General features: G+C 42.5%; 1 protein-coding gene across 2 annotated transcripts in view; it reads left to right on the top strand.

Moving 5' to 3' along the window:
* The window catches only part of LOC134176783 (paramyosin-like), a 16,674-nt gene extending 1,777 nt beyond the window's left edge, over positions 1-14,897 (top strand). The window contains exons 2-10 of one of the 2 annotated variants that reach the window (XM_062643444.1): positions 4,641-4,729; positions 10,950-11,401; positions 11,644-11,823; positions 11,883-12,216; positions 12,287-12,399; positions 12,898-13,401; positions 13,479-13,562; positions 13,819-13,905; positions 13,977-14,897. In XM_062643444.1, coding sequence (XP_062499428.1) covers positions 10,979-11,401; positions 11,644-11,823; positions 11,883-12,216; positions 12,287-12,399; positions 12,898-13,401; positions 13,479-13,562; positions 13,819-13,905; positions 13,977-14,474 — 2,223 coding nt within the window. In that variant the 5' untranslated portion in view covers positions 4,641-4,729; positions 10,950-10,978 and the 3' untranslated portion in view covers positions 14,475-14,897. Of the gene's footprint in view, positions 1-4,640; positions 4,730-9,959; positions 10,170-10,834; positions 11,402-11,643; positions 11,824-11,882; positions 12,217-12,286; positions 12,400-12,897; positions 13,402-13,478; positions 13,563-13,818; positions 13,906-13,976 lie in introns of those variants that run through there. The other variant, XM_062643442.1, reaches the window with a different exon arrangement.
* Positions 14,898-15,000: the final 103 nt, after the last annotated feature.

The raw sequence follows: 15,000 nt of genomic DNA, 5'->3' as shown, positions 1-15,000 counted from the left end.
AATAGAAAATAGAAAATAGAAAATTGAAATGACCCAAGACACTAGACACAGCAGGGGTCTCAGCGGGGGTTTCAGCGGGGCTTCCATTCGTACGCGTGTCTTAGGAGATCAGATTCCAACACACAAGCAGGTGTTGGTTTTACTTTACTTTCCGTCACGTGCCAAACACGTTGGCAGCTTTTGACAACTCCACTCTGACACACAACGCTGTGCCAGTGAATACCGCGGTCCCTAGCTGTGTAGGTACGTGCATTGTACACAAGACGCTAGCTTTACCGTAGATGAACCGATTGAAGAGGAAATGCTACGAATATATATTACATATGTATTTAGCTAGTTAGCTAGGCTTTGCACTAGTGGATCGCCGAGTTGGCAACTGTGGTGACGAAGTCTACAGACTCGTTCGTTGTCTAAGAAAAATCGAGGCACAATTGAAACATCGAACCCTTCAACCTACTACAAGTAGTAGATAGTAGACTACGCGCTTTCATGGGCTCACTACACGGTACCGTATGAGGGTGGGCGTGGTACTCTATAGCAGGTCACATTTCTTCATTTGCATGACGTCGCACAACTCACCAAGCAAACAGACATGCACGTCCATCGTTCTAAAACGCCTTCTGAACTCTATTTGAAGTCAACTCAACTGAACTCTTTGCTCAACTCAACTCAATTAATTAACTCAACTAACGTAGAACAGTGTGCGGCTACAACTGAAAGAACATGGTCATACATGTAGATAGTACTAGCTACAGCTAGTTACTAAGTAGACAACTATGCCAATGCTGAGTATAACTACTGTACTACAGTCAATAGTGTTAGACAATGATTGTAGAGTTCTACCTTGTCACTTGGAGATGTCTGGGCTGTCATTGTCGACGCGCACGTTCATATCTGCAGTCAAGATGCGTGACGAGAAGGCTCCAGCACCTTGGGTTGTGGCAGATGGAAACACAATTGGTAGTTTCGTGTCCGACGAAATGAAGAAATGTGACCTGCTACAGAGTACCACGCCCACCCTTGAACGGTACCGTGTAGGCCTAGTAGTCTGCCCGTAAAAGCGCGCATTCTACTACTTGTAGTATAGGTTGACGGTTTCGATGTTTTATTTGTGTCTCGATTTTTCCTAGACAACAAACGAGTCTGTATACTTCTTCACCACAGTTGCCAACTCGGCGATCTGCTAGGGCGAAGCCTATCTAGGTACACAGTCTAGTAGAGCTAGATATTCGTAGCATTTCCCTCCAACCGGTTCATCTACGGTAAAGGTAGCGTGTTGTGTACAATGCACGTACCTATACAGCTAGGGACCGAGGTATTCACTGGCACAACGTTGTGTGTCAGAGCGGAGTTGTCAAGAGCTGCCAACGTGGTTTGGCACGTGACGGAAAGCAAAGTAAAAACCAACACCTCCTTGTGTGTTGGAAATGTCATCTCCTGAGACACGCGTACGAATGGAAGCCCCGCTGAGATCCCCGCTGTGTCTAGTGTCCTCGGTCATTTCAATTTTCTATTTTCTATTTCTATTCAAGTTGGAAATAGAAAAGCGAACTGCGCGTTCAAGTTTCTAGTTTTGAGCACATAGGTGCCTAAAAATCAAACTCCAGAAGATAAATCTAAAGATCACAAAAATCAAACATCAAAAGATGAAAAACCATTTTACAAAAAATAATATGGAAAAAAGAATATTAAAAATTAAAAGATAAAATTTAATAAACACAAAATTTTTAAATAAGAATGCAAATAAAAAACTAAAAATTAAAAACTAAACTTAAAAAATTTCAAAAATTAAATAAAAATTAAAATTGAAAACCAAAACATAAAAATTGATCTTTAGAAAATTAAATGGCCGTATCATCCACTGACCATGTTTGTCACTGTGTGCGTGTGTGTGTGCGCGCGCGTGTGTGTGTGTGTGTCACTTTGTGTGTGTGTGTGTGTGTGTGTGTGTGTGTGTGTGTGTGTGTGTGTGTGTGTGTGTGTGTGTGTGTGTCACTGTGTGTGTGTGTGTGTGTGTGTGTGTGTGTGTGTGTGTGTGTGTGTGTCACTGTGTGTGTGTGTGTGTGTGTGTGTGTGTGTGTGTGGTGTGTGTGTGTGTGTGTGTGTGTGTGTGTGTGTGTGTGTGTATCACTGTGTGTGTGTGTGTGTGTGTGTGTGTGTGTGGGTGTGTGTGGGTGTGTGGGTGTGGGTGTGTGTGTGTGTGTGTGTGTGTGTGTGTGTGTGTGTGTGTGTGTGTGTGTGTGTGTATCACTGTGTGTGTGTGTGTGTGTTTGTGTGTGTGTGTGTGTGTGTGTGTGTGTGTGTGTGTGTGTGTATCACTGTGTGTGTGTGTGTGTGTGTTTGTGTGTGTGTGTGTGTGTGTGTGTGTGTGTGTGTGTGTGTGTGTGTGTGTGTCACCGTGTGTTGGGGGGAGTACGTCCCAAAAATTGCTTGAGGTAACTCTTGACGCTCCTAGATTGCTAATGCAAACTTGAAAGCTTGATAACTAATCTCAAAACGCGTTGCTATTTGTAGAGTGGTTGCAGATTGTGTAGAACAGCTCGTTGCATGATGCCAACCGCCTTTGCAACGACCACCGAAAAAGTAACGTACAGAGCGCTGTGTGGTAATTGATATCGTCTAGTTTACCCTTCGATCGACGATTTCTATAATAATAACTATCTACCGGATGTTGCTATTGACTCTCTCGCGGTAGTCTTGTCCGGTGCCCGTATAAAAATTCCAGGCGCGCGACATACGGGCACCGGACAAGACTAGCGCGAGAGGACGAGGCTACGTTATCTCGCAGAACTCAGTCTACAGGTCTGGTCTACAGCATGGTCCTTGGCGATATTGTAATTTGTTGTAAAGGTCTCAGTAGTCTGAGTACGCGCCCTGTCTAACTGTCACGTGATTAGAATTCGAGCGTGACACATGTACAGGCATATGATGGTGTACAGAAACATGGACATGTGATGTATCGGACCAGATGTTACATACATAGTCTAGTTAGCTTACTGTGTTTTTCCGTTTGCGATTTCTTGTACTAGAATTCGTGTGGCAGTAATAGATTTGTACCATGCAGTGCCGACGTGAGTACAAATATAGAACAGCATGTGACTTCTAGATAATTTTAGCTCATCTAGGTGCAGAGTGGTGCACATTCAAATGATATATTATGTGTAAAATATACTTAAAAGTTAATTAGTGAAGTTGTGGCTCAGCATCTGAAAACTAGATCAGATCAGCCTTTCAAATTCGGGTTTGGCTTTGAAGGCTAAAATTATGCTAATTCACAGCATGAGTCATTCACGTGCTTTTGCGCATGCAGCTGCCTGGTACAGTACAGTACAGTACGTACAGTACATGCACTACCAACCTCGATTGCTTAATTAATATTAACTAAGATTACACAACTTGTTGCAATCTCAAAAAAATTTTCATAGTTACAAGGCAAACAGCATAAGTAATGCTTAGACACTACAGATCTATTGGTTGTCTGCTCCTACTAGTTGCTGCTGTCAGCAGATGTGAGGTTGTTGGAGTTTGGCTGTCTAGTATACCACACTTGTCCACAAAGTAAGACGTAGGTTTTCTTCTTCTCTGATTTTAAAATTAATTTAGCAGCTTAGCTAAAATCACGTATACTATAGCATCAATTATTAATACGTATCTTGGAAATTCCTCGTTTAGATAATTACCCTATTTGTAGATATGGTGGTTGGCGGTATGTTGTACACTGTACTACAGTACTGGCGATTACTTGCAGATCATGCTCTCTGCGATAGGCTCTACAAACAGAATAGTATACTTTCTAGATATTTCCAAGCGCTCTGCAAATAGTGCTGCATGTCCACAACACAGTGAATGATTTGATAGTTGAGGCCAGTGTATGATATCGATCCTGCTATGACTGTAATTAGAGGCCATCTCACACTTCAACTCACCAGGGTAAACCTACAACTAGGAAGATGTGTTCGCGAGCGGGACTGTTCGCGTCATTACTAATAAGCAACTACCTCCCTTGCCAGACCGTAAACTGAGATTCTTGCACACTGAGCGAGGGACTTTTCCCACTGATCGAGGGGACTTTCCCACTCAGCCCCCGCTTACGACGCAACGTCGCAAACACGCCTATCTGTGTAACGTGCGTGCGTTACAGCTTGCGTTCATCATGGCTGCCAGTCTCTTCTCTATCTTTGGTTACAGTAAGTCCATCTATGCCATAAGCACGGGATGTAAAGGGAACCTAAATCTACTGCTGTCTACCGACATGAAGAGCTGCCAACGCATGTGGTTTGAGCGAATCCGCATTTAAAGGGCTTGCCGTGAAAAGGCCTCTAAATTGAAATGTTACAGTTAGTATGTTGTGATGTAGTGATGTGTCTCTCATTATAGTTACTAAACTAAATATTATGGTCCTCGATCTGCTTGTCTTCGTTAATTAAGTAATTTATATTACATGCTTCAGAGTATTTATGCGCTTTTTAATAACTTTATTTAGTTAGAAATAATTTTAGTGAATATATAAACGCCAATCTCTAGCTAGGTATTTGTTTGTTGCTTCGTTGTTGTACGTATATATTGTTTTCATATTATCCGCTGATTATCAAGAAGAGGTGTGGCAGCTTTGTTTACGATGATATCACTGGTTTGTTTAGATTTTGCGCAGCAAGACTGGAGCAGCGGCAGCAGCAGCAGCAACTGGTTCAGCACCAGCACAATTTGCGTCGAATTACACCATTTATTGGTATGGCTTTCTAATTAATTGATATTGGTATAGACACTTTGCTTTTAGGTTGCACAACTCTTGCATGGGATGTAGGGCTACTACTAGGCTAGCTATCTAGTACAAATTTGCACGTGCTTTTAGCTTCTAGTATTTGTTATGTACACTACTTAGAGTATTTGTTTGACTGAGCCAGTTTGAGAGAAGTGTGTTGTACGTTGTGATCCTTTTTTTGTGATTTTGTTAATCGATTAAACATCGCGATTTCTAAATTTAGGAAGTGCAAATACAAATATCTGCCAGGAACAAAGGTTCTTAGCGGCAGTTGCAGTACAGTGACTTGCATTTATAGAGGGTGGCGTGGCAGTAGCTTTTGTTGACAAAGTTGAACTATAGGCCACATCCTCTGTTGTGTCTTTGTGGTTCTAACAAGCTAATAAGCGCTGAGATGTTTCTGGATGTGGTAGATGAAAAGAAGCACTTGCAAATGGTCTAGAACCAGGGTTCTAGCCAGGTTTTCATCAAAGAGTGGCCGTAGGGCGGGGCTTTCTAAAAGGGGCGTGGTCTTTTGTAAGGGGTGTGGTTTGACGTGGTTATGGTTTGTCGAAAACGTAGCCCTGGTGAGTTTTTTGTTACTTCATCTGCTTATTAATAATTAACCTAGTCAGCATAACTTGGCTGTTTTTAAGATGATCTTTGGGGAAAGAGAATTAGCTGTTTGCATATCAATATGTTTTACAAGTATGTTTATATAGAAATGCCACATCCTCATTCAATTATGGTACTTTCCATGTAGTCATCATGCTTTGTAATAAGATCTGTTAGAGCACACAACACAGAAACAAGAGCACGGTAAATAGCACAGTAAATAGCACCGCAAATAGCACACCTGCTGAGGCTCTGAACAATGATTAGTGCAAATTTGTGTTTCCTATTCTTGTAGTAGTGAACACAGCCACTAATTCCAACTGGAATGTTTGTTCACATGGCATGGCGGTCAATCCCAAAGCGTGGTGGGCATCTCATTTGAAAAGTAGAGCGTGGCGGCCCGCCACCTCTTAGAACAAGCCTTGGACTGATCGTTTAATTGTTTGGAGGACTAACAAGAAATGATAAACAAGAAGAGGAGGGCTATAGTGTGATTAGGAGGAAAGAGGAGGTACATTCTCATTGTATACGGTACAGCACACACCAAAAACAGATTATGCAACAACAATCACACGACTCTGTATGATACACAATGTTGATGTTATGGCCAATGAACTTAGTGATGACTTTAATAATGCCTTTTATGTCTTTATACACAATGTTATAACATTGAAGACTAACAATGAAAAGATTACAACAATTTTGGCTCTAATATCCGTTTTAGAATTAAGTTTAGTGGGCACCTCTGTTTTGGGGGAGTGGCCTAGGATACCTCACACCGGATGCGGTGTTCTTGTAACCATAAACATTTAGGTGTCTCCTTATCTTTGTATGGTAAACCTAGCAGAACAAAGCCTACGTTGCTATAGAAAGCAAGTCTAATCCAATGTAGTGTTTTCAGAAACGTTGCTGCCATTTGCAGTAGAATAGAAGCACTAGCTAGAACGCTGACATTGAAGGGTTTGGCAGCTTAGTTTAGCATCTAGTTTAGGACTAATGGATCATATTATTTGCAGACGTGGATTGAGTCTGACTCTGGGTAGTGCACTTCAACTTGCATTTAGTAAAGGTCTAGGGTCTAAAGGTGCATAACTATATTTACACTGATTTTTAAGTGCACTTAGCAAGGTAGACTCTGTGAATGTATGTTAGACAGCATCTTGGGCATGCAACCACATGGCTAATGCCCTGGGTTGTTGTTTTGATCTGTTTGTCTCTTATTCTGCCTATCTGTCTATTCTGCAACCCAGTATGGATGCTGGATTTGGAGACTGTACGGAGGGTTTGTTATTTCTTCTCTATGTTATGTTTCATGCGAATCCTATTCACTTTGGCTGCGGAGTTTAATTAACCTCAGTTGTCTTGGTTGAAAAAATGGGCGTGGCAGTTACTAATTGAAACAGAAGAAGGCTATGTGGTCTAGCTAGTTTGCAGATATATGTTCAATGACACTTGAAATCAACAAAGTGAACATTCTTAGGTGATTTGATAGTACAGGTGATCATAGATTTGGTGACATTATCTGAGCTTCAGTTAACCTGTTCACGTGACTAATCCAAACGTCAGTTTTCAAGTTGATATTAACAAAGTACTTTGTTAGAATTTTGAGACTAGTCACGCCTACTTCAATGTTTGCTATTACCAGATTTGCATGGAAGCGTATTTAATTTAATAACTACAGAATTTTTTAAAATCAAGTTTACTAGAACGTTAAAAACCATCTGGTTGACGATTGAGAGAAACAATCATGTGCACACATGTTTATGTGTCACTTGAGTTGATAATTTTTCTTTCTTCAAAATGACTCTGAGCTAAGACAAGACAGTTGCATATGCATGTGCAGGAAATTCTGGTATTGATTATTCCGTGGGGGAGAGTTTGTGCAATGCTTTTATACGGCACCAACCCTCTGCCTATTTTCTACTGCTAGTAGACTTTGACGTGGTGGATTGTTCTATGCATAGCAGCACAATGCTACATGCATGTTGAAGTTAGAAGGATTACTTACTCATATAAGGAGAGCTTTAATTCACTCAGTTTTGTTTTACATTTACAGGAACTGTAGGCTATCAGCTAGTCAACTCAATTAGATATGATTGTTGGCTAGTGTGTAATTTCAGGTGGAATGCTTAGGTGCATGTGTTTGTATAAATCAAGTATGACAAGGTGGATCATTTGGTTGTTAATTAAAGAGTCTGAGCAAATAATCACTGGTGGATTCAGAATTTGCTAGACAGGGGCACGAACCCGAGATTGTGGGTGCAGGGGCGTAGTGTGGCATGGACTGGACCGGGCAATATTACCATCACTTTGTAGGCGTGGTCATAAAAATTGTGGACTGTAAATACGTGTGAGGACCAAAGCTATAGTCTGGATCTGCCACTGATTCTACCATATAGGTCAATTGGAAGCCAATAAAAGTGAAGGTGTCCATAAAAGTGGGCGTGTTCCGTAGCAAGTTTAGCCCCCATTTCTAGAGGGTCTTTTAGTGGGTGTGTCTTGTACAGTGAGCGTGCACTCTCACTTGCAGGTAGTTAGATGCATGGTAACAGGTCAAGATGTTTTATAGCTTTAAGACCCTGTAGGTTCATATTTGAAGACTTAGCCTTCTATTTTTCTTAAAGTACATACCAATGACTCTGATAGATCAAGTCACTTATAGGAAGGTTTCCAAAAAAGGGGCACGTGGCCCAGTGCCCCCAGTGCCCCCGTCTGTATCCGCTTATACCACAATCGCTTGCTTCCTTTTTTGTACAGACAATCAACTGCATGAAGATGGAAACCTAAAAGTTATGGCTGACTTTTTTTATAATTGTTTAACAAAAGGAGGGCTTAGCTGTCTGAGAAAGACTTCTTTTACTTTCAATTTCTTGTTTTCTTCCGGTGAGGAATAGATTTCAATACCCAAAGTTTGTGAAAGGGACTGTATTACTTTTGAGTTCCGGTTCTACCACAAGTATACTTGATTTTGGTTTTCAGTGTGCAGGATACGAGTGTATTGTCATGTTTGTTTGGTCTATGGTACTATACGTGGGAAGTTGAGATCGGCACTGCATTGATAGTCAGGTCAGGTAAACAATACAACGTGAGTGCATTTTTGCGCCTCGTCTATACTCATATGTCACAATTTGGTGGATTCTTCAGTTTCTCTGATGATGATAATAAGGAAAAAAAGATTTTTACTGTTGTCAGCATGTAGAATTAATTAAGTGTATACCTACTTACAGTTGACTTTAGTTGATTTCTGTAGGCTGAGCTATAGGTGACGGAACCATAGGGGCAAGGGGCCCTCAACAAAATTGTTGCTTGATATCTGTGCCCCCGTGCACTTATGGCGGTCTGCCTATGTCTAGAACTAACTGTTTATCCCAACTAGTAAGTCGCTTAGAGTGATAACGGGGGTAAGAGTCTGATTAGACGGAAATGAGGCAGTTTATAGTTTTAACGTGATTTTTTGGACGTCTCAACCTAAGAAGTCAAGGATAGAAGAGAGTTATGAATACTTGGCTTAGTGTTTATAGCCTGAATTCGAAGTTGGCGGCCTCCATAGTTTAGCTCATGATCAGTGTGTACCATCTGGCACTGGGGTCAACAGAAACATTCACTCGGTCACATCTGATCATTCATGGCTGATGCCTTGCAGGGAGTTGCACTGCAACGCTGAGTAAATCAAGTGCAAGTGAAGAGCAAGACCATTCTGGTCTTGCACAGGCCGAGTCCCTTCAACAGAGTAGTGTCGATGATACGTTCCGGTTGTACATGATCTAGAGATAATGTAAGTGACAGAAAGATTGTACTTTTGAGGAGTATCGCAACAGTAGTTGAGCCCCTATCTTAATAATTAGTATCACCTTGTGTAAAGAAGCTGTTCCCTCTCTCCCACTCACGAAGCCGTCCCGTCACCTGCAGCAACAATGCCGTGTCTACCGGTTGACGGAAATTTGGATTAGAATCTATCTATTTACACTGCACTGGAATAGATGCGTTCTAGTGAGAAGGTCTCTATGTCTGCAGGTACATGGTTGCAAAATTGTTGAAATGGTCTTGCACTTTGAATCAAAGTCTGCATGGTGCAGTCGCCGTCATTACTTGATTTGTTGACAGTGAAAGGGTTACTACTTCGATATGCATGAGTTTCGCAAATGTGCAGTACAGACGAGATTAGTTCGCCCCTTACTTTACTAGTACAGTGTAGATAAGAGGCTCAACCATTTGACGATCACGTGATGTAAGTCCGAGAGGAATTTTAGTTCTTGTTTAAAGAGGAACGATTCGTTTTCCGTGATAGCATACAGTTTTGGTGTGTCTTTACTAATTGATTAATATTTATCGTGATACATGACTCCTGACTGCAGGGTAAACTACAAGGGACAGATGATCTGTAATATGTGCATGAACGTTGGTACCTATTTAGCTATATAGCTGATCTTTAGATGTCTTGTCAGGATTCGTTCAACGGTGGATTTTGGTCTTTGTCAACATTTTTGCCGCGTTAGTTTTAGCGGTGTCGAGCGACACGCCTCCCCCGTGTCTGAGGATGCGCATGCATGATACCAGCATTACATACCGTCGTCTCACTCGCGGTGGGAGGGACTGCTGGCTGGCTGTCTCATTTTCTGGCTTTTACGTCTAGTGTCGTTACAGTGGAGTCGAGTTTAGGTGTTCTAGACTCTAGAGTGTGTTTGTTTTCTCTGAACACAGTTCTACAACAGTCACTACACATTCGAAAGTGCCGACATCGATTTGACTTGTGCATGACAAGCAAGAGCAAAATGCATGGTGGAATGGAGACGACGCTCCTCAAGTCTACAAGGTAACTAGAGAGGCAGGAGGTCATAAGACTGAGCATGCATGATGCGTGTAGGGATTTCTACCGTGAGATACAATAGCCGAGATATACCGTGTTTTCTTCTTGTCCAGAGGACGTCGAGCGCTTGCAAATTAACGAGCTACTCGACGACCTTATTCGTTGCGATGAAGACACTCGACGTGACCGACAACTGCATGCGCGATCAAATATGCGCAGACTCCTCTAGAAATACAGGTTGCGTTAGCCTCGTACCAGACCTCTCGCGTCGTCGTGTCCGGTTCTCGTTGTCGTGTTCGGTTCCCGTGGTCGTGTTATACGGGAACCGGGCACGACGGTGCGAGAGGGAGGCTAGGTTGCGTTAGCCCTTACGGTCTCAGTAGCCCGTTTAGTTTGAGTAGAGAAACATGTGCTGTCCGTTCAAAGCTGCATTTTGTATCTTTTCCCTTGCGGCGTTTGTAGTAGAGTGTAACTTTAGAAACGTTGGCACTCCCTGGGGACTTTTTCGAAAAAAATCTCCCAAGAGTCAGGAAGGAACTTATGTAACGCATTGACCTTCCGGCGTAGATGGGTTACTCTCTGCCGACGATAAAATACGGCCGTATTGATTTTCCATGCGTAGTCGATTATTTCATAATGAAAGCGGTCTGTCTATGCTTCATGCATTGCAGAACAAAGAGACAACTGGTACTCTCGTGCTGTCGAAGAGGGGAGGAAGTTACTACCTTTGATAGGCACACATTTTTACCGTAAAATAAGTGGATAAATGCTTGTTTGTCTTCTTAGCTGTATAGAGTACGGATTTGCCGGTTTGGATGTCTCGCTTATCCGGGGCTTTGCAAATCAGAAGAAGTTCCGACATCACAGGGAGAGCACAGCAATCCGAAGAGATGGCCATTAGTTGTAGTGACACGATTCTGAGAGACCTGAACTACCGGTTGACCGGTTTACTCATACTTCAGACTCTCTATGCGACATTACTGGAAGAAACTGGTCGCCTAAGAGCTCGACTTCTAAGGCAAGAAGCAGAATGTACTATACTGAAAGATGAGCTGCTTGAAGTTTCTAAGACTGATAAGTCGTCCGTCTGTGCAAAGGAAGCCACGCATTCAGGGGCTGTGGACGACAACGACAGTTCGCTCTTTTCTCCATTTTGTCGTGCCATTCAGATGCGACTCACTAAATGCGAAGAGATGATCGCTGGTATTGAAGGAATGACTGCCAAAGGCTTGATACAGGTATACTGTTTACACTGTAACTATGTAAAGTGAGGGAAAATATTTATGCAAAGCAGTGTACATATTGCATGTAGAATTTGTGTGTGGTTGTTGAATAAGGAAGCATGGTTCTAGTTTGCAGTAGAGTCGTTAGCTCTCTCATTGCTGGCATGCTTGGACATTCTCACCTCTAGATACACTTCGGTACTGTACAAACGTTGCAGCATTTGTTGTTGTGGGTAACGCTCTGGTTCGATTTGCAGCAAAACTACGAGCTCAGGCGATCGTATCAGCACGAAGTGATGATAAGAGAAGATCTAGAACGTCAACTAGATCTGCATCGTCAAGGAAAAGTGTCAGATAACGATCAGCTTGATTCTCGTTCTTGTGGCGACGATGCGACGCTAAAATACAAAGAAAGTGAATGGATACCGTCAGTCGAGGTCAGTTTTGATGTCTGTTTGCAAAGTTCTTGATCGCAGAGATTCGGTGTTTCTTGTAGCGAACGCTTATCCAGGAACTGGGGACTCAATTGGAACAAATGGCACGTGACGCAGTCGTACTGCAAGTACAACTCGATCAAGAGAAATACGGACGACGTCGAGCACACGTACAAATCAACGAGCTACTCAACGACTTGGTTTGCTGCTTTACGAAGATGTCCGACGTGATCGACGACTCCACGATCAAGCAATCGTTGGAAGAAGTTTTGTCGAAGATCGACAGCTTGTCTCATTACAGCGCAGACGTAGCTGCTGCCGTCGACGTTGCCACACAAGATGTCAACCGTGCCAGTCTCTTGCTAGATACGTCGGAAGACGAAGAGATAACAAACGGTCAGACAACAGACAATTTCCTGAAATTTGTATTGTTCTGTTTATTGTAGGGCATTGCATGCATTCGTAGATATGTCATTAGGGCAAGCTCGTGCCAAGGTGTTGGAGGTGATGGAGAAGAAAAAACGGTTAAAGAAAAAGGCGAATAAGCAAATCGTAGACGAAATGAGACAACGCAAAAAGGTTCAGGAGTTTTCGTTTCCATATACGACTGTGTCCGCACTACAGATCTTCTTTAGAATCTAAACCTATTAGTTGAGAGTGTCCGCATTTGGCTTTCTCACGCAGAGGACCTAGGCTACATTAGGGATCTCAATTGCAGCAAGATGTCTCGGGAGGCAGCGTGCCAAAGAACGTTCGGACTGCCTGAGGCACTTTCTTAACATAATATCTCATGCATATGAGCGTAAATAAGACCAAGAAGAGAGATGCACTTGAAACAGCTATTCCTAACGGAACGCGTGTCATCATGAAACCTAGACAACTTGAACTAAAGTACCTCTGAACTAGGTTTAGCGAAAGTTGTTTAAGCTGCCAACTAAACATGTTTAGTGCTACTGCAGACACACTAAGTTCTAAACATGTTTAGATCTAAGCAACTTGTAGTACACTAGTTTTATCGATAGTACGGACACGCTCTAAGTATTGGCTCTTTTCTAACAATTGTTGACGTTGAAATAGGCAGCAATGAGAATCAAGGATCTGGAAGAAAGATTGAGAAAGTGTGAGGCTGATAAACGTCTCATTGAAGAAAAGTATCGCGAAGACAATCATCTGCTTCGTGCCGAGTTGGACGAGTTGAAGTGCTCACTTGGCAATCGCAGTTCGTACGCAGTTAAAGCGGCTCAGTCGGTCCGGTCGCTTGTTGAACTACTAGAGCAGCAAAAATTGGATTTAAAAGCTCAACTGGATCGCCTTGTTACTGAGATGGCAGCTATACAAGAAAAGAGGGATGAATTGAGACATAGAAATGAACGACTTGAAGAAGAGTTGAGACGTCTTAGAGATAGCGCTTTGGAAGAAGCTGCAGCTAGAGTAGAAAGTGATTATAAGAGAGTCAAATTAGAATGTAAGACATTGAAGGAGGAGAATAGTAATCTGAAAGAGCGCGTCGAGTTGCTTCAAGAGACAGCTAAGCGTGATGGTGAAAGCCAAACGGAAACGGTGAAATTATTTGAGAATAAGGTACATCACATGTTATACTCTACACGTGCAGAGCTCAGTCTGTATATGTAATGTGTTTTCTTTGTTGTTTAACTAAGGTTGGAAGATATGAATCTGAAATGAAGACGTTGCAAGATATCAATGCATCATTGAGTACAAACGAGCGCCAGATGGCGGCCAAGGTATTGCATATATAAATTGAAATTTTAATTGCGAGCATTAGTAGTGAGTTGCGAAAAGCGTATTGCAATAGGACAAACAGTTTTGATTAGGTAGGTCTGTCACCCAACAGGGATGTACGGTAAACATGCGAACGTCCAATCACGAAGTGGTATTTACGTCACTTGAGCCACCTGCAAGACGCTACCATTTTAGAATTTTACCTTGCGGAATGAGTTCGACGATAACTTTCATGTTGACATGCCAATTTGCCACTAGATTGCCTCACTTGAGACGTCGCTTCAGAACGTGAGCATCGGACGCGTAGACACGATACCGAGGCGACGAGAAGAGTCATCATCTGGGGTGAGTGACTATGTCAGCGCTCTCTGTTAAACGAACAGCAATAACATCAACTGTGATTGTCACAATTTTAGCTTGGCTCGAGTGGAAGGGCATACATGGGTGAAGAACAACTTCAACCAGAGTTAGTATCTCGAAATTCGCAGTTGTTGTCGTCGATTTCGGCCCGTCCTGGCGTGCACAACGACGAGCGTGTAGACACCGGCTTTTCTGCGGCCAGTGATTTGGCACCACAGTCATTGCCGACATTCCAGAGTGTGCACAATGAGTCACGACATCCGGGACCGTTTCAGACCAGACAGCGAGAGATGAGAGTTTCACCAGCCGCAAGCTCGCGCACCTTGTCGTCTTTGAGAGACGTTGGAGGGTTGAAGAGGCACGACGCCGGCAGGGACGATTCCGGGGTCGGCCGGTCCTCTGTTGGTGGGTATTCTATGAGCCTAGGAGGGTCGAGGTCAATGTTGGGTCCTCCTAGTCGCGATACTATGCAATGCTTGAAATGTGGGACTCGGTTCTCGGTAAGGGATCTTGAGAGATACGAGAGACATATTCGAGATTGCTATTCTTCATGATGTTTTTGTAAAAGTTTGGATATTTTGGGCAACAGCATTGCGAGCTAGGGTATCATGGAGAGTCATAACGCATGCATACGTACTACTTGTATTGATGGGGACACAAGAGTACATGTTGCTCTTCTGCTTGGTGGCCTCATAAAGTTGTACAGCAAACTGTAATTTTTTGACACTACAAAGATGAAGATCGACGTGGAAGCAACTCCAACTAGTTTTTGTGTTCTCTGTTTAGTCTTGCACACCATGTTTTCTTATACTGACTCATAGAACACAAATATTTTACTCTGCTTTGTAATATTTGCACATAACTGTTAGTTTGTATTGAGATTTGTCTGCATATATGTCGTCTTTTGACTTTGAGAAGTCTGATTGCAGTAAAATTGTAGATTATTGATATAAATAAATTTGCTGCGTCAGTATTGATTGATTTCGTAACAGAACTAAACGTCGTTTATACAGAGTCCGCAGTTTCTTTAAAGCCTCGAACTTCCTGATGACCATTTCTGCTAATTAATGAAGCGCGGAC

Source organism: Corticium candelabrum, chromosome 3 (assembly GCF_963422355.1).
Source record: "Corticium candelabrum chromosome 3, ooCorCand1.1, whole genome shotgun sequence".
Taxonomy (NCBI): Eukaryota; Metazoa; Porifera; class Homoscleromorpha; order Homosclerophorida; family Plakinidae; genus Corticium; species Corticium candelabrum.
Note: the sequence above shows the minus strand (reverse complement) of the source record. Positions and strands in the feature narration are given on the sequence as shown.